This window comes from Amborella trichopoda, chromosome 13, assembly GCF_054954075.1.
Source record: "Amborella trichopoda isolate Santa Cruz 75 chromosome 13, AtrichopodaSantaCruz75HAP2 v2.0, whole genome shotgun sequence".
Taxonomy (NCBI): domain Eukaryota; kingdom Viridiplantae; phylum Streptophyta; class Magnoliopsida; order Amborellales; family Amborellaceae; genus Amborella; species Amborella trichopoda.
Window position 1 is genome coordinate 7651959 of NC_142348.1, and position 20393 is coordinate 7672351.

At 33.2% G+C, this 20393-nt stretch overlaps 1 protein-coding gene, 1 long non-coding RNA gene and 1 pseudogene across 3 annotated transcripts; 2 read left to right on the top strand and 1 right to left on the bottom strand.

Moving 5' to 3' along the window:
* Window positions 1–5182: 5182 nt before the first annotated feature.
* Window positions 5183–7565, top strand: LOC148778989 (putative transcription elongation factor SPT5 homolog 1; the record flags this gene model as incomplete). Its single annotated transcript, XM_088855349.1, has 4 exons — window positions 5183–5390; window positions 6837–7066; window positions 7170–7325; window positions 7404–7565. Coding segments are annotated over exons 1-4 (756 nt in total), but the record flags the coding sequence as incomplete, so codon positions are not given.
* Window positions 7566–11238: 3673 nt separating this feature from the next.
* On the bottom strand, window positions 11239–13000 carry LOC105421740 (T-complex protein 1 subunit eta pseudogene; annotated as a pseudogene).
* A 328-nt stretch (window positions 13001–13328) lies between these two features.
* On the top strand, window positions 13329–18694 carry LOC110008508 (uncharacterized). 2 transcript variants are annotated; one of them, XR_002283426.2, is made up of 5 exons: window positions 13329–13580; window positions 16896–16974; window positions 17114–17271; window positions 17510–17638; window positions 17755–18694. It is a non-coding gene; the product is annotated as an uncharacterized LOC110008508 (long non-coding RNA). The 2 variants fall into 2 exon arrangements; XR_002283429.2 differs by having other exon boundaries at window positions 17510–17580.
* The last annotated feature ends 1699 nt before the right edge of the window (window positions 18695–20393 follow it).

Below are 20393 nucleotides of genomic sequence, written 5' to 3' on the forward strand. Positions count from 1 at the left end.
AAAAATTCTACCATTTTTTTTTAACGAAACCCAATTTCCAAACTTTTCATAACAATTTCATTTCGTAAATAATCTTTAAAAGGACTTTTTTTTTTTTGTTATTTTACTGCTTCTTTAAATATTTTAACATCCAAATTTATTGTCATAAATTTTTAAACACTAAAAAAAACATTATACAAATTTTTTTGATATTTTTATTTTTATTTATATTTTTTATAGAAAACAATTTTCCAAACTTTTCGTAACAATTTCTTTTTGTGAATAATCTTTAATAGAACTTTTATTATTTTTTTTCTATTTTACTGCTTTTTAAAATATTTTATCATCCAAATTTCCTGTCATAAATTTTTAAATGCTTCAAAAAAATATACCTTTCTTTTTTTATTAAATAAAAACAATTTCCAAACTTTTGATAGCAATTTCATTTTAATGGGAAGAATATTAGAAATAGAGATGTAGTCGGACGTTCGTTACGGTTCCGTGTAAGTCCAAATTAAAAAGTAGATAGTTTGTTTTGGTGCTAAGATTTTCTTGATTCTTTATCCTTAATATTTCTTCTTAAAACTTCTACGAATTTTATTACACGATTTTGGTATTTATCCTATCTTATAAATTTTATCTCTTGTGAAAAATAATCATAAAGATAAATCGTCGAAATAACCCCTTGAGATCTCTCTCTAGAATACTCTCTGTCTTAATACTCTTTCTTATTTCTTATTCGTAATATTAGGAAAAGTAGGATCAAGAAACCACGCATCACGCAAATATGCGTATATAATGACCCTGCAAATTAAACCACCTCATTGCTCAAAACTTGTTTAGAGAAATACAGAGAGAAGAGGGGAGAGAGAGTGTGGAAATCCATTGCTCTGGATTTTTTGTTGGTATGTTTAGTTTGTTAAAGACTTCAAAATAATATCAATTTTTTTTTTCTTTGTATGCTTGCATTGCAGAGCGTGAGAGTCATGTACGTTCTTCTTCTCCTTCTCTCCTCTTTGTTTTTTTTGCTCTGTCACCATTAATGCTTTCAGAAGTTCTTTGTATTCTCTCTCTTCGCTCCCCCAACCCCACCACCCCCTCCCCCTTCCCCCTCTCTCCCTTCTTTTTCTTGAATTTATTTATGTGTGTCATATTTTTTTATTTATTTCTCTATTTCTTTTTTATTCACTGTCAACTGTCTTATTTTTGTGTGTTTTTATTGGAATAAAAAGAAAATTTTTCATGGTGCTTCAATCTAAGTTTTTTTTTGTTTTAATGGAGTTAATTGAGCATTCTCATAATGGATATCTTACTTTCTGTTTTTTATAAAAAAAATAAGTGTAAAAAAAATCTCACTCTCTCTCTTTCTTTCATCTCCGTTGTTGGGAGAGAAAGGTTTCTAGAGAGAAAGAGTGCCGCATGAATAAGAGAGCGGGAGTAGGCAATGAAAAAGAATGTCCGGTAGTTTATATCGTTATGGATTTGAAAGTTATCAGATTGGTAATAAGTAGAGATTAATATTAATGATAGTGGATTTAGAATTTGATACGAGATAAAATCAAAAAGGAATTTGAAATCTTAATAAAACAAGTTTTGGAAAACTTCAATCCCAATAGTAAATTTATTTCAATTAAAAAAGAATTAAAATCCAAGAAACACTTTTTTTGGTTCCTACAAATAAAGGAGAACTGTTTTCAAGTAATCACTATGAGTCCAAGAACTTGTTAAGAGACAGATTGAAATTGTCTTTTGTAATATTTGTGTAGGGCATTCTTTCATGGATTACCCTCAAAGGTAATTTTTTCTAATATATATATATATATATATATATATACCTTAACTTGAAAATCTTTTGTATGTGGAATGAATGAAACAGGAGAGGTATTCTCTACTCTCTCTCTATCTTCTCTAGGTTTTTTATATTTTGACGGAACTATCTTATTAATAATTTTAATTTTTTTTATTTTAAAACTAATTTTAATTATAAATCGAATTATTATAAATTGCAGCAATAAGATGGGCATGTTATTCCCAATTCTTTCTCTCTCTAAATTTTTTTTCAACATTTTTCTCTCCACAGTTTGGCTATCAACGATCCCTTCCTTGCACACACCCTATTTTGGCTTGTCCGAAGACTCGGAGCTTAACTATTTTAAGAGGTATGTAATCTCTACCGGGTCTAAGAATTATTTTTATTTTGCTTTTTATTTTTATTAGTGATATTAATTTTCTTCTTTAATGAGTTGAACATGTATATTGAATTCCATGCATTAACACAAGAAGACTCATTCGGTAAAATTTTGTAATTAAAATGCGAGAAAAATGGAAAATATAGGATTCCATAGGAGCATTTATTTTTTTATTTTTCCCTCGACAAAATTTAAATATAATAATTTAACAAGAAGTACATGATCTAGCAGAACAATGTAATTTTTGGATGCTCAAAATCTGAAATTTTAACTTTAAAGTAAATTTTAGATTTTTGAAATCTGAAAATGTTTAATGATGATGTTATAAATTTCAAAATTTTAGTTTTCAAATAAATTTAAGATTTTCAAAATCTGAAATCATAGTGACACTTTTTTTTTTTTGGGAATATAAAATTTGGAACATACTGCCCCATAGTTGTTGTTTATTTCCATTGAAATTTTATTTGGGATTTTTCAATTATTTTTGTACTTTATTTTTCAATTTAACAATATTTTGTCCATTCTTTTTTTCTTTTCCAATATTTTTATACTATATTTTCTTATTATAATCTTTAAAAAAAACATTGTTTTGTTTTTTGTTTGTGATTTTATTGATTGTTTATGTCATTTGTGACTGACTAGCTTACCGATTTTCTATATGGAGTTTTTTAAATATATAAAGATAAAATTAATTTTTCAACAATATTTCATCTTTTAAAAATATTTTATCATCCAAATTTCTTGTCATAAATTGTAAATATTTCGAAAAACTATACCCATTTTTTCTACAGAAAACCAATTTCCAACTTCTCATAACAATTTCATTTTGTGATTTACAAAATATATGAATCATGAGAGTATGGTTTCTACATTTTTTGTTATTACTTGGATAATTTTGTATTTTTTAATGAATTTTAATGCTTCTATAAATCAGCTGAAGTAAAATTACATATTTACATATTATATAAGAATTAGTTATTATGATTTATCAAATCTTAATTTTAAAGGGAGGAATATTAGGAATAGAGATGCAGTAGGACGTTGGTGAGGTTTCCGTGTAAGTCCAAATTGAAAGTAAGATTGTTGGTTTTGGTGCGAAGATTTTTTTGATTCTTTATGGGTTATATTTCTTTTCAAATATTTAGTACATGATGATTTTGATACATATCCTATTTTATTAATTCAAAAGGAGTGCGCTTTTTCTCTCTATAACTTTCTTTCTTACACTTTTTCTCTTAGCACTTAATCGCATCCTGAATAAAAGGATAAGATGAGTAGGATCGAGAAAACATTCAAATAACGCGTAGGATCAAGAAACCATATGAGTTCTTGATTTTTGTTATTGGTTTTATTCCCAAAAAAAACTTTACGAGTTCATAAAAATATATATATACATAGAATGTCCGTACATATTACAGATTCATTTCGAGAGAGAAAACCAGAGCAATAGTTAGAGAGAGAGGGCACGGGAGAATCTGCATTCCTCAAAGGCTCTCTTTGAGGTACGTATGTTAATATTAAAAGACCCAACCCAAGAATCTGCATTCCTCAAAGGGCCTCTTTGAGGTACGTTAATATTAGAAAACCCATGGATTATTAGATGAAATTTGAATATTGGTTTTTTCCAATTATTTCTTTCTTGTACCATTTTCATTTCCTTTTTTTTTTTTAATCTGAATTGTTGTTGGTCCCTATAATTTCTTCAATGGTTAATTCTTTTAAATAACCTAAGTTCCCTGGTCTAGATTTTCAAAATCCATTCTTTGGGGCGACCATAAGACACAGTAAGGCCCCACAATTCTATATAGTTTAGGGTCATATTGTTAAAACAAAAAATATGTTCATTTTGTTTTCCATTTCCAACATTTTTGTACTTTATTTTCCAACTTAAAAATATTTTATCCATTTTTTTTTCCCTGTTCTGATATTTTAAAACTTTATTTTCTTATTATAATATTCATAAGAACTTTAATTTAATTTTTTTTGTGAATTTTTTTTTTTATTTCATTTGTGACTAACTAACCTATTTTATATAGAATTTTATAATATAAAAGTTAAAAGTTATTTTTCAACAATATTTTGTGTTTCAAAAATATTTAATCATCCAATTTTTTTACAAATATTTTTTAAATGCTTCCCAAAAACTGTGCCCATTTTACTACAAAAAACAAATTTTCAATCTTCTCATAACAATTTCTTTTTGTGATGACTTTTTTTTTTTAACAAAATATATGAATCATGAGAGTATAGGTTCTTCATTTTTTATTACTTGAATAGCTTTGTAGTTTTGAATGTATTTTTATGCTTCTAAAAATCAGCTATAATAAAATTCCAGATTTTTAAAAACAAAAATTATTTATTATGATTGATCAAGTCTTATTTTTAAAAGGAAGAATATTAGAAATAGAGATGCAGTAGGATGTTGTTGGTCATGGTTCCGTGAAGTCCAAATTCAAAGTTAGATGGTGGATGCGAAGATTTTCTTGATTATTTATGGGTTAGATTTCTTTTAAAATCTTTATTACATGATGATTTTCATACATATCCTATTTTATCAACATCTAAAAGGATAAGTAGAATCAAGAAATCACCCATATACGCGTGGGATCAAGAAACCGTATGGGTTCTTGATTTATACGAGTTCATGTAAAGTTAATAAATACATAAAAAGGTCCTTATACACTACATAGAGAGGGCACAGGAGAATCTGCATTCCTCAAAGGCTCTCTTTGAGGTAAGTAGACGAAATTTGAATATTGGGTGTTCCCATTCATGTCTTTCATGTACCATCTTCATTATGTAGCTGGTAGATCCTTACGTTTTGGTGCTAAGATTTTCTTGATAATTTCTTCATTGGTGTCTTTTCTATGAGAGAATCGTATCCATTAGAGAGGCGATATTAATGCATTTAGAAGTACATCATTAATGCATTCATAAGTTATTTGTACTCTCCCCTTTGCATTTATGTGTTTCTAAACCTAATTCGTCCACAGTGAAACTTCGGATTTAGAGCCATGACCAGATTTTATGAAAAAGACGAAGAGGACTATGACGGTGGAAGGATAAAGAAAAAACAGAAGAAATCAGAATTGATTGATGATGTGCTTGGAGATGATTACAGTTTGAGAAAACGCAATAGTCGACGTGGTTCTGAGTTTTTTGACGACATCGCAGCTGTTGCAAGTGATGATAAGGACGAAGAGGAAGATGACGGAGATGCCGGTAGACTCGATTTTTGTTCTTTCTCTCCCTATTGATTCGTTTTTCCTCTCTCTTCCTAATTTTCTTTCTTCAGTTTAATTACAGAAAATTTGTGGGAAATGGAATTTTTATTTTAAGATGTGAGTGTGCTGTTGTTTCCTCTAGTAGATGGTTTTGATTATGGGATTTCTGAGCCGGTTCCTGTCGTAAAAATTCTTTTACATTGTGGTTCATATTATTGAAAGTTTTGGAAAGGAAAAAGAAAAAAAAAAATCATATAGAGAAAAAGCCCTCCAAATGGTTCTTGCCGTAAAAAATCTTCTACATTATGGTTCATATTATTGAAAGTTTTGGAAAGAACAAAAAATAAAAATAAAAATAAAAATAAAAATAAAAATAAAAACAAAAAGAAGGAAAATATCGTGTTTTATATTTCATTCCCTTATTTTCTTTTTCTCACAATTCCCTCTCTTTAGTTAATTTTTTCAATATATTTAATTTACGTTGACTTTAATTTACTTAATTCAAATTTCTTTAATTTACATTTAATTTATGTTTATGTTAAGTAATGCTATTTGTTGTAATGCTATTTGTTGTAGGCACGAGCGTTTATTTAGTGTTTTAATGGCCATATGCTCTAATGTACCAAGCTCTTGTAACTTTAATCATTTTCGATGCGACTGTTGAGGCTTACTTTGTTTAAGGATTATACTCAATAAAATATTTTGACTCATTTATTTAATGGGATAAGTTGACTCTCTTTGGATCATAAGTCCGCTCAACTGGTAATGAACAAAGCTAGTAAATTTTCCTAGAATGTACATTTGTTTAGAAAATATTTATATTAATTTCAATCGTGGAGAATGTGCGTAGATTGTACGGTCATATATTGGGAAAATGACCACACTTGGTGTTCTTGATTTTCTCAGAGAGTGGCTATCCTATTGTTTGAATTTTATGAGCTTCAGACAGATCTAATCAAATCACCCCGCTATACAAAAATGTCAAACCTATAGGCTCAACTCTGACTGGCATGTTTAAGTGTAGCCATAAGTACCTAATGTGAATCTACTTTGCTCCCTGATCTTTGAACCTGCTTCAATGACAGGAGAATGATGTTCCACTCTTGGTGCTTTGATAATGCGAGAAAGTTGCGGCTTCTATTTGATTTTCTATGGTTTGATATGAGTAGGAAAATAAATTTCTATAATTGAGATTGTGAAGGGCGATTCCTCTTGAGGCTGAGCAGTCAAGGTGTATATATTGCTGCTATGATATTATCAATCTCGAAGCATTCATGTCAGTGCAGTGATGTACTTCGTAGATAATAATCATCGAATTATTTGACTTCGAAAACTACTAGAATTTCATTATTCGAAGCAATTATGCATAGCCCTATTTAGTATTTCTCAACAAATAGAAATATTTTTCATAATTATATACCTCTATTTCATGTTCATGTGACAGATTTTATTGATGTGGGAAAGGAGTTGCAAAACGACGATGAATGGCGCGTGCATCGTCAGCCTTTCCTTCCACGAGAGGAAGAACGAGATGTGGAAGACCTTGAAAGGTTAATTAAAAAAAAATATGGTCGATCAGATCATTTAGAATACGAGGAGGAGACTACACAGGTTGCGCAACAAGCTCTTTTGCCCTCAGTGAAAGATCCAAAGCTGTGGATGGTCAAATGCGCGGTATGTTGAGCCAGTGAGGGAGAGAAAAGAAAGTAGGAGGACATTTCCTTTAATCTTTTTTGTTATATACTCTTAACTTTTGATGTTTTATGTTTTTTATCAGATTGGCCATGAAAGAGAGGTGGCTTTCTGCTTGATGCAGAAATGTATGGATGTGCAATCTCAAGGAATAAAACAACCGATAAAGTCGGTTATTACATTGGATTATTTGACGAATTATATATACATTGAAGCAGACAAGGAAGCTCATGTCAAGGAGGTATGCCTCATCTATGACTTTTATTTGTGTGTACGAACTTCATTTTCTGGTTTTTGTTTATACCATTCCCGGGTCCAGGCTTGTAAAGGAATGCGACACATCTATTCAAATACCAAACCGATGCTTGTACCAATCAAAGAGATGACAGATGTTCTGTCAGTTAAGAGTAAAGCTGTTGAGCTTTCGAAGGATACATGGGTGCGTGTGAAACTCGGAACTTATAAAGGCGATCTTGCAAAGGTATACTTGTCTTTCATTTTCCTCTCTTGGGTTATTCTTACTGCTTTTATGGAAATTTATGAATGCCAACCTCTGCAGGTTTTAGATGTTGATAATGTGAGGCAAAGAGTTACAATAAAGCTTATCCCAAGGATCGACCTCAAAGCTTTGGCTAACAAATTGGTAATCTTCTATTTGTTTTCCCATCTTCATATATCACTTCCTTTTTGTATTGCACTTTGGTTTGTAATGTACACGACATGGTAAGCATCTTACTGTTTGACTCGTCTCGATAGATACACCTTATGATAGACCATTTCTTGATTGTATCAGGAGGGCAACGAGGTCGGGAAGAAGAAGAAGAACTTTGTTCCTCCACCACGGTTTATCAACACCCGTGAGATGAAGTAAAATATGATATACTCCCTTTGTGCATTTAATGATGGAAAAGTATACTACTATTTTGCAACTGGCTATGGAAACTATCATTCATTTGGTCCTCACCTCTCATTAAAAAAAAGGATGGTGATGACCTCAATCAACCATGACTTTTTGAAGATATCGCAGCCCATTGTTACTTTACATGTTTGAGTTCAACTGGGATCGGTAGTACCTTATTATTAATTTTATAATTTCAGGTTTATGCATATCCCCGTTGAGCGAAGGCGGGATTCAATTACGGGGGAATACTTTGAAACTATTGATGGGATGATGTTCAAAGATGGCTACCTTTATAAAACTGTGTCAATGAAGTCTATTAGTTCTCAGAACATACAACCCAGTTTTGATGAACTAGAGAAGTTCGGAAGCCTGGAAAAGATTCAGATGGTGATATGGCCAGTTTGTCAACCGTGTTTGCATATAGAACAGAGGGCCATTTTATGAAAGGAGATGCGGTAATCGTCGTCCGTGGTGATCTCAAGAATCTAATGGGATGGGTTGAGAAGGTTGAGGACGAGAGTGTCTACATAAGATCGAACATCCCAGGCTTCAAAGTAGTTATTCTCTGATTTTTATGTTTCTAAAAGTTCAGAATAAGTTGTTCATCTGAGTATTATATGATAATCCTGCTACGTGCCTTTCAGGAAACCCTGGCTGTTAATGAGAAAGAACTCTGCAAATACTTTAAACCTGGAGACCATGTAAAGGTAGTCTCAGGTGCTCAGGAAGGAGCTACCGGTATGGTTGTCAAGGTGGAGGGACATGTTCTCATCATCTCATCGGACACCACCAAGGAAGATGTAAGTAACTTCGCAATTTTGTATACATGTCACTGGTCAGAATGGGTGGAAAGAGTGAATTTCTTTTAGTTTGTAAGACACATTGACTGATTTTATTTGCGATTGGTGTATTCAAATCCGAGTTTTTGCTGATAATGTGGTGGAAAGTTCTTAAATAACTTTCGGTATTACAAAAATTGGAGATTATGTGTTACATTGCCTAGTTCAAATGGAGTAAGTTGCTATTCTTTTTGTTATTTATTAAATAAGCAGATATTTTTTGACGTGAACAGACTTTTATTGCGTTTCTCTTTTTAACGTGGTGGAGTCAAATGTGTTGCAGTAACTCCAGCTGTGGTGTCATCATACGTGTAGAGAGTGATGCATTTCAGGTGAGCATGTGTGGCACTAAATCTTTTTCACTTACATTTTAAATCGTTTTAATTGTTTGGTGGAACAGTTGCATTTTAAATTCAAAATGAGGATTTTAACTTCTTTCTCAGGTTCTCAAAGGAGTTCCGGAGAGGGCAGAGGTTGTTTGGGTTAAGTCAAGAGAGATTAGAAAGAAGATAAAGCGGAAGCGTAGTACCCAAGATCGCTATGGCAGCACAGTATCTTTGAAGGATGTTGTTAGGATTCATGAGGGAGAAGATTCTAATATCTGATCTTTTAAGATGAAGCCAAACTCTTTTCTTGGTAAATAATTGTATGTTACTATTCTGTAGGAGAAGCAAGGCCTTATGGAACATATTTATAAAGGGATTATGTTCATACGTGATCGCCATCACCTTGAAAATTTTGGGTTTATCTGTGTGGAAGCTCAATCCTTTGTTGCCATAGCTGGATCTTGTCGAAGTAGTGAGAGAAGTGTATGAAAGAAAGAACTATGTGATCTTTTCCATGGGAATACAATTTTTTTTTTTTTTTTAATGATTATAATCACCCCATTTTATTTTGGCAAAAAGATCGCATACAGATGGTCTCTTACAATAAATAAATATTTCAAAATAAAACAGGACAACAAAAAAAATAAAACTCAACCACTTGATGCCAATTTTTATAACTTAATACTATGCTTGAGAATATAAAATAAAAGAGCAAAGTAAGTAAAAGAGAAGATGCAGGAGATTAACTCTACCGGGCTTATTATACCCCACACCGAGTCACCACATCCAATGGCACGGGATCAGCGGTCTAGCTTCAATCTCGAACCGGGATAGCTGATTTCGGCCAAACTAGGTAACCACCCATAAAATCTCTACTAAACCTTAACCCCCAAAATTAACTTAGGCTCCTTCTAATTTTTCCAACTTTTAGTTTCTTCTTAGGTCTAAGAGGAGAGAGAGTAGTGGGGCATGCTCCTCTAGGAGAGAGAGAGAAGAAAGGGAGATTAGGAGAGAAAGAGAGGTTGTGGGGGAGACAGAGGTTGTTTTCCAACTTTAGACGGTGATGAGCATAGGTGAAATCACTGTTTATTTTCGCCTATAGGCGTTGCTATATATATATATATATATATATATATATATATATATATATATATATATATATATATATATATATATATATATATATATATATATATATATATGTAACACTTAAACATACTCTCAATCTTCCAATCAAGATCAGACACTAATAATTATAAGTTTTAGGTGCACTGTACTATGGACTATTTTGTCATTTCAAGAATACTGGCTTGTATTTATCCGTTTTTATTGTTGTAATATCAGATCAAGATGAAATTTGGAGTATGTGTGCAACTCAGGCATAGGTATAAAATATACAAACTAGTTCAACTAAATTAAAATAACGAAAATACTTCTCAAAGTTGTATTTCAATCATTCTATTTTTAATATTTATTTTACATTTTAAACATGTGCATGAGGTTTAAAAGTATGGTTACCTAATATTTGAGCTCAAACCGCATTCTAATATATAAAAATAAAATAAAATAAAATTGAAATACTCATATATGCTCCCAACCGTCCCCATTTGGAGGTGCTTGTAAACACATCATTATTTTTGTTTTACTAATCTTGACCATCTACTTTATTAGACATATGGTGGTTGAGCTTTGATTTTAAAATCTCATTCAATTAACAAACATTAACCACGAGCCAATCGTAACTTCAATGAAGGGTTGAAATAGGCTAAATTCCATATTTCCAGGTATCTAGAATTCTAGGTTCATTCCAGCACAAGTCCAAAACACTATAGAACTTCCAAACAGGTTATCAAATGTAGTATTTTTCAATTCTAAATATGAAATCTTCTAAATAGATTTTTTAAAAAAAAAAAAAAAACAAAAAAAATTTTCATACAAGACAATCCCTTGGCAAAGAAATTCAAGGCATTGGTCTGCCTAGTAAACTCAATGTGCCAGATGCAAAAACAAAGGACAGAGCCAAAAAGACCCAACATGGTTTCTTAGGAAAACTACAAAGTTGTTTCAAAATAAAAAAACCAGATGATATAGGAAATAAAGCACCAGCAAATTTGGTTAAAATTACTATACAAAAAATTAAACGTTGAAATTTACCGGCGGCGCATGCCCCTTGAGGAGGGCAGGCCCACGTCCACGGCCCATAGCACTTGCAGCAGCCTCACCTTGAGCACTCTCTGACTTTGGGTTTTTGACAGTCTCATCCACACTAAGAACAAGGCAAGCTGCTTCTGTTGCAGCATTTATGGCACTGAATTTCACAACTGCAGGTTCCCATACAAAGTTAGCAAATGTATAGGTGATGCCACCGGTGTTTATGTCCACACCATAACGGGCACCTTCCCTAGATGGTAGTGGATGTTTCTGTCTGAGCTTGTTCAGAACATCAGTTGCATCAAAACCAGCCTTATCACATAGTTGGCGTGGGATAATCTCAAGTGCTTTGGCATATGAGTTAATAAACAATTGAGATTTCCTAGCTATAGTCCTCGCATGCTGTCTCAGGTATCTACTTATCTCCACATCAATAGCACCACCACCAGCAACAACAGTCGAGGTCCTCAGTGCTGTTCTCACAATCATAATGGCATAATGAAGGCTTCGTTCTGCCTCCTCGATGAACTGATCTGCACCACCACGTAGAACAATGGTTGTTGTCTGGCCACTGGTGGGACATCCACTAAAAATGTTGAACCTCTCATTTCCTACTTGCTTTTCTTCAAAAAGCTCATAGCATCCAAGTACTTCATCAATGATGTTATTGACAGAAGTTTGCACAGTCCCACCAGTTGCAGCAGCAACCCGCTGCAAATCCTCCTCTGTTACACGACCAGCACAAAGATATCGCGATCGGCAAAGTACTGTGTTTCCAGATCACCAATAGCCAGACGTGAGAGAACTATCTTTGCCCCAGATTTGACACATTTATCCAACTTGTCATAAATGATAGTCCACTCATAATCAACAATAGATTGATATTGAGCCTGATCTCTGCATTTTCTTTCTCTGATTTCACCTCTAACTCTTTAATAATAGAATTTTAGGATTCGAAAACGCTTTCGGTTGTTGTTCAAAGCTAGCATATGAGAATGTCTTTTTAAATGCAAGTCCCTTTACAAGAAAAGAATCTCTCATGTTTACACCAGGAACTTTTTCACACCAATTAAGTTCAACCTATCATCCTCTCCTATGGCCATTTCAGCATCCACAACCATTGAAGCAAAAGATTCCTTTTCACCACCTATGAGTGTTGAAGAGAGGGTTGTTGCAGCACACTTTTGCATCAGATCTTTCTTCTCTTCAAAACTTCGGCCCTCTATGCTTACTGCTAGTTCCTTAATTTTGTTAATTGCCAAATAGGATGTAGTACGATAACTGCGTATTAGCTTCCGAGGATGCACCCCATCCTCAATGAAAGGACTACAGTAGTAGTCCCATCACCGACCTCTGAATCTTGAGAATTAGCAATGGCAACAAGGGTCTTAGCAGACGGATGAACAATATCGAGAAGCTTCATAATGGTGGCTTCATCATTCGAAATGGTGGTGTTCCCTTTATCATCGTGGATAAGCTTGTCCATTCCTCGAGGACCTAGGGTTGTTCTCACTGAATCAACAATAGCTGTGCAAGCATTGATATTACTGATCAGTTGTGGCTTCCCCTGGGAAGTGTCTGTTCCCTCCTTCAAAAGTATGATCTGGGGTTCATCATGGCCGCCATTGCAAAGAACAGAGTGAGATTCGGCGTTCACTCTTGCTTGATGAGTTTTGCGCGAGGAAAGGGAGAGAATCATAAGTGGAAGGAGAAACAAATTAAAATTAATCATTATTAATGCAAGGGACAAAATATTCGCAATATTAATTATAATGTGTGCAATCACATACTTCTTTCGTGTTCTCAGTGTAAAATTCATTCGTTTTTTTTCTCTTTTTTCCCCTTTTATATTTGAATGTGTACAATATATGAAGCATATATTACATGTACCATAATGTAAGTCATGTTAGTCTACATGTGACGATTCTTTCATGCTTTTCCTTCGTGGCAAGATTCTTTCATGCTTTTGGCCCTTTATCACTATGTATGGGTCTAAATGAAGACTTTAACAACACAGTTCTTCATATATTTCCGTATACAATAATGAATAAGTTTATTTGAGAAAGCATCAATGGGAATTTTTGTAAGTTAGGCGGCCCAGGGCAAAGTTCAGCGGATTAGGTCCTTGGCCCTTGCGCAATTTGGTGGGGGTTGGCCAGCTACGAACTTCCCAATATAATTTTAGATATACCACATAGGATATTGGGGGAGACCATGACACATGTTCATTTCCGAATATAGAAGTAACATCGGATTAGATGTTCCACATTATCCATCCGGTAAATCAATGGCTATATTTTCATTCTTAAAATTAAATATATTTTAGATTTACTCAATAGAAATTTCAACGTATCTTCAAATATAAAAATAAGAATTATTAAAGATTTGTTTTATATGATTTTAATAAGATTAAAATTTATAAGAAAAAAGAGTAAATAGCAATATGGAATAATTATATGAGGCAATAAACTCACATAAATAATATCAAGGTCCCACAATAATAAGAAAGTTGCTGGGAGATCAATAAACTCACCTACATAATATCAAGTTCCCAAAATAATAAGAAAGTTGCTGAGAGATGATAAAGGGATTTCCAATGCATAAGTTTGTTAGAAAGGTTTTAAATAAAGTTTTTCATAAAAATTTTACTAAATATTATAACTTGGATTAAGCCACGGAACGAGGGCTAAATTACCAAAATGACATAATAGTTTCGAACCTTGAACACGAAATTCATTATGGACTTAGCATGATACTTAAATAAGTACACATGTAAATGAGATCATTTGACCACTTCAATAATTTTGTAAAGTGATTTAAATATGATGTTTTCCTTTTTTTTAATGCAATTATTCTTTTTTAATTTTACCGATGACCATAATTTTAAAATAAAATTAAAATACGACAATAAGGTTTATGAAATGAGTAAATACCACACTTAGCATTACTCCTCTTCCAATAATAACTTATGGGATGTAAAATATGTGATCAGACTTATAGATTTTTTTAGCTTGTTATTAAGTTGTTGGAAGTTATATTCCTTTAGCTTCGTATTAAAATTGCAGTTTTGTTCTTATTCCTAAACTGTGATATATTTTCTATTTATTTACAAAGGGACCTTTTGTATGAGGGGGCCACAACTATTTCCACTCATTATATGTCAAATTAGATACCAGACTGAGCTTGACTAGCATGGTAAGTCGGTTAGAAACAACCTATATTTTCTAGGAATAGAAAACTATCTGATAAGGGTTCTAATAGGTCATTCCTTGATGAGGTCGGAGTATGTCCGAATAAGTGAGCCGAGAGACTGTGTGACCCTTGTGTGTGTTGGTGGCTTTTAAAGACGATGGTCAAAGCCTCATCTGCGAACCATCACACGACATGCATATATGATAGTCGTTTCGAAATAGCGAACCACCTTTTAGGGCGAAGCTTACGCATGTGCGAGAGATACCACTATGGGTCATAAGAGTTGTGGTCGCATCATGTCTAGATGAGATCTACAAACTGGGATTATGACCCTTTGCTTTATCTACCAAACTTTGGTGACCCATGAGCCCTTACATGGACTATGGATCATGGAAAACAGTGGGTCGGTTTGATAAAGCAAGTATAGACCGTAGTCCACAGTTGAAGGTGAAGTGTCCCAGCATTTATTTATTAAACTCCGAGACTATATGGATCTGTTAACCATTTAATAAATTTAATTATATTTGTTTGAATGATATATGCTTTTTTGAATTATTATTTGAATTTTTCTAGATCTCTGGATATTTTATTTATCAAATTTGAATTTATAAAAACAGATATATTGATTTTAAATTGATTTAATTACTCACATTGAATTTAATGAATTTTTAAAAATCACAATTTATTTTAATATGTTAATGGGCCCACCATTGCATGTCGGTAAGGGGCTATGAAGTACCCACCTAGGGTGGCATGCCCCACCCTAATGAAACTTTCCTTGTGTTAGTTCAAGCTTTGGCTTGAAAAGAAAGCTTTGAAGGGTTTTGGAAAGATTTTTCCTTGAGGAAGCTTTCAAAGGATTTAAGACTTGTGCATAATTTTGGTAAGCACGAATGGAATTATTTTATTTCATTTGAGAAAGTGATTTAAGAATGGGGGATAAAGGATCTAGCTCCTTCCATGATGTTGATGGCACATCTATGGAATGGAGGGCTCAAATCTCTTGCCCCACGAGTCACCCAAGATCAATGGTTCATATTCAATCTTACAAGAAGAGGCAAGTTAAGAAAACCTTAAGAACCCATTTAAGCACTATAAAAAGAGATGGATCCCTCGCCAAATCTCGAAACGTTATCTTTTACACCTAATTTCTATCTCCATCTCTCTCAAATCCCACAAAGGGGCATGCCTCACTTAAAATATCTCTTTTGAAAAAAAAGTTTCTCTCTCTCCCTCAAGAGACCCAAAGGGGCCCACTCTCTTTTCTTCGATATCTCTCTCATGGTGGTTCTCTCAACTCTCTCATGATCTCTCATCTCTCATTGGGGTTTTAGACTATAGGGTTGTGGAAGAAAATAGAAGCATCTCTATCTCAAACTAAGTTGTTAAGGGGATTCACATAAGGATTTGATATTTGTGATAAAGGAGTTCATAGTTCCATTAGAGGTTTGGGCTAAACTTGCTTTTCTGGTTTGAGATAGAAGATTGATGATTGATCCTGTACCATTAGATGGTAGTGTCTCGGTGTTGGGTGTAAAACATCCTGTTGAGATAATTTCGAATACTCTCTTTTTGTCTTTTACCATATTTAATTATATACTCTTTATGTTCTCAAGCATATAATTTCCAAAATCATAAGAAAGTTTTTCAAAGAGGAAGAAATTGCATTTTTTTTTCTAATGAGGCTTTTGAATAATATTTGTCATAAAGGTTTACCAAGTTGGCATATTTCCTCTATTTTAAGATGAAGGATTTCATTTATACTAAGTTCCCTAAATTCGTCCTTTGAAATATCACTTACTACGCATCTTCTCAACCAGATTTAGAATAGGGTGCGGTTTGTATAAGGTGTCAACCTTAACGATTCAACTAAGCTACATCTTTCAAAGCTCATGGAAAGATGTAATTTTGGTTTTTGAAAATTTCAATGATGACCTCAAAAACTACTTCACGGTTTGATTATGAAATTTGAAACTAAAAACTGGTACAGATCAAGTAGATATACAAACACATGAAAATCTTGAGAATAGACGGTATAACTAATTTATTGCAAGCTGCACTACTTTTGGCACTTGAAGATCTTTTTCTTTTCACATCTATACATCTCGATGTTGATTTGATCAGTTCGATAACTTTTCACCATCAAAATAAGAATTTTTTTGATAGATTTTTTAGGGATGCAATTTTTCTCCAACTTAAGATTTGCATCTTTATATAAACCTTTTCTTTAGAATATGGCAATTTTTATAAAATTTATCTTGGAAGAACTACCTCACAGTGCATGTATTACAACGTTATACACATTCAAACAAAAACCACTCGTAATATTAGGGGTCTCTGAGTTACCCCTTTTGTTTTTGATTCATGCTTATAATTCATTTCTTGATGAATCTCTTCTACAGGGTACAGATTCACTACCTTCAGGATTTGATAGGCTGAGATATCCAAGTCCGCTGCCTAGAAGTGACTCTCAACAATATTGTATGTCCTTCTATTTACCATTTTCTATGGTACTTATTATGGGCACTAAAGTCTCTCGAGGTGGTTAAAGATAATAATAAAGAAATGAGGGAAACAATTCTGTATTTTATATTGACTTTTCGAATTTATAATATTGCAGTTGGGGGAAGGTGTACAGGGGAAGAGATGCTTTGGTTGGGATTGGGAATACTATCAAGATTCGTGTGGGTCCCTTCAAGGGCTACCGTAGTCGTGTAGTAGATGTTGATGGTTCAACTGTTCGAGTTGAACTGGAATGACAGATGAAGGCTCTTACTGGTAAGTACTTTTGTGTTATTATTGTGATTGCCTTTTGTGTTGGTTTTCTTTTATTTTTGACAAAAAGTAATATTCTAATATGCAGTTAATAAGAATCAAATTGCTGAAGTTGAAGTTATGACGTTACTTAGTTAAAATGGTTATTGCCTTTCCTATTATTGTTTGGCTAAGAAGTTTACACTGTTTCTTAATATTGGTTGTTATGTGCCTATGAGATGAAATTTTATGTGCCTATCAGGATTCATCTCAACGGTATGGTTTGGGACACGAAACCCAATGCTTCACATGACTCCGATGAGAGATGCAACGGTATGGTTTGGGACACAAAACCCAATGTTCCACATGACTCCGATGAGAGATGCAGGATGTATGCATTTACTGTGGTGGTCTTAATTTTTAACGCTCTTGAAATAATTCCCTATTACATCAACATTTTGGTTTTAAAGATTGATGTAAATTTAATTGATGACTTCTTCTATACAGGGGCCACTTCAATCCATGATGGAATGCGAACTGCCATGTGTGACCGTGCATGGAATCCTTGTGCACCAATGAGCACATAAAGTATAATGCGGGGTCCTTTAGGCTTTTAAAGTTATGCAACCTTTCTCTTTCCCATTTTGTGTAAAAGAGAACTATTATAATGGAAGTTTACAGAAAAAAAAGACAGGCTTAGAACTTCGGAAATTTTCCTCAGCGAACTTTCTAAAACTTAGACAACTTGAAAGATCGATGTTTTGTATACCTAGTATCTCAGTCTACTAAATGTTTTAGTGTAGGGTCATGTGCTATTGAGCAATAAGTATACTCGTGGGTAATTAATGAGGTTGTTGTCATGTTAATCTTTTCTTCTTATTTCCTTTGTCAATAAAGATAAGAAGATAAACTTGCTGTATTTGCATTTAAATTTGAGAGAGTCGTATCCATTACAAAGGCGATATTCCGAACTCGTATGATCAAGAGGCGATATTAATGCATTTAGAAGTTATTTGTACTCTCCCTTCTTTCTCTACTTAATCAGCAAAGCCCATCTCTTTTTTCCTAAACCTAATTCGTTCGCGGTGAAATTTCGGATTTATAGCCCTGGCTAGACATTATGAAAAAGACGAGGAGGACTATGATGGTGGAAGATGAAGAAGCAGAAGAGATCAAAATTGATAGATGATGTGGTTGAAGATGATTACCGCTTGAGAAAACGCAAGTTGACCTGGTTCTGAGTTGTTAGACGATATCGCACCTAGTGCAAGTGATGATGATGACGAAGAGGAAGACAAAGGAGATACCCGTAAGCTCGATTTTAGTTCTTTCTCTCTCTATTGATTCTTTTTTCTCTCTCTTTCTAATTTTCTGATGTTTCTAATTTTCTTTATTCAGTCTAATTACTGCAAAATTTATGGGGAGTGGAATTTTTATTTCAAGATGTGAATATGTTGTTGTTTCTTCTTATGAGTGGTTTTGATAATGGGATTTCTAAGCACTCACAATGGTTCATGCCAAAAAAAATATTCTAGATTGTGGTTCATATCATTGAAAGTTTTGGAAAGGAAAAAGAAAAAAAAAAAGTAAAAAGAAGGAAAATATCATGTTTTATATTTCATGCCCTTATTTTCTTCTTCTCACAATTCCCTCTCTTTAGTTAATTTTTTCAATTTATTTAATTTACATTAACACTAATTTACTTAATGTAAATTTCTTTAATTTACATTTAATTTATGTTTATGTTATGTAATGCTATTTGTTGTAGGCATGAGTGTTAATTTAATGTTTTAATGTCCATATGCTCTAATGTACCTAGCTCTTGTAACTTGTAATCATTTTCGAAGCCACTATTGAGGCTTACTTTCTTTAAAGGATTATACTCAATAAAATATTTTGACTCAATTATTTTATGGGATACGTTGACTCTCTCTGGATCATAAGTCCTCTATAATGAACAAAGCTAGTAAATGATCCTAGAATGTATTCTTTTCTTTAATAAGATCGTGGAGAATGTGTGTAGATTGTACGGTCTTTTGTGGCCATACCTGTTGTTCTTGATTTTCCTTGGGAGTGGCTATCCTGTTGTTTGAATTTTATGAGCTTCGGACAGATCTAATCAAATCACCCCACTATGTAGAAATGTCAAACCTATAGGCTCAACTCTAACTGGCACGTTTAAGCGTAGCCATAAGTACCTAATGTGAATCAACTTTGCTCCCTGATCTTTTAACCTCTACTTTAATGGCAGGATAATGATGTTCCACTACGAGAAAGTTGCGGCTTCTATTTTAATTTTCTATGGTTTGATATGGGTAGGAAAATAAATTTCTATAATTGAGATGATGAAGAACGTTTCCTCTTGTGTCTGAACGGTCATGGTGTATAAATTGCTGCTCTGATATTATCAATCTCAGCATTCATGTCAGTGCTGTGATGTACTTCATAGAGAATAATCACCGAATTACAGTTTGATTTCTAAAAATACTAGAATTTAGTTATTTGAAGCAATTATGCATAGCCCTATTTTAGTATTTCTCAACAAATAGAAATATTTTGCATAATTATATACCTCTATTTCATGTTCATGTGACAGATTTTATTGATGTGGGAAATGAGTTGCAAGACGGGTGCATCGTGGACCTTTTCTACGAGAGGAAGAACAAGATTTGGAAGACCTTGAAAGGTTAATTAAAAAAAAATATGGTCAATCAGATCATTTAGAATACGAGGAGAAGACTACACAGATTGTGCAACAAGCTCTTTTGCCCTCAGTGAAAGATCCAAGGTTGTGGATGGTCAAATGCGCGGTATGTTGAGCCAGTGAGGGAGAGAAAATAAAGTAGGAGGACATTTCCTTTAATCTTTTTTGTTATATACTCTTAACATTTGATGTTTTATGTTTTTTATCAGATTGGCCATGAAAGAAAGGTGGCTTTCTGCTTGATGCAGAAATGTATGGATGTGCAATCTCAAGGAATAAAACAACAGATAAAGTCGGTTATTACATTGGATTATTTGACGAATTATATATACATTGAAGCAGACAAGGAAACTCATGTCAAGGAGGTATGCCCCATCTATGACTTTTATTTTTGTGTACGAACTTCATTTTCTGGTTTTTGTTTATACCATACATGAACTTT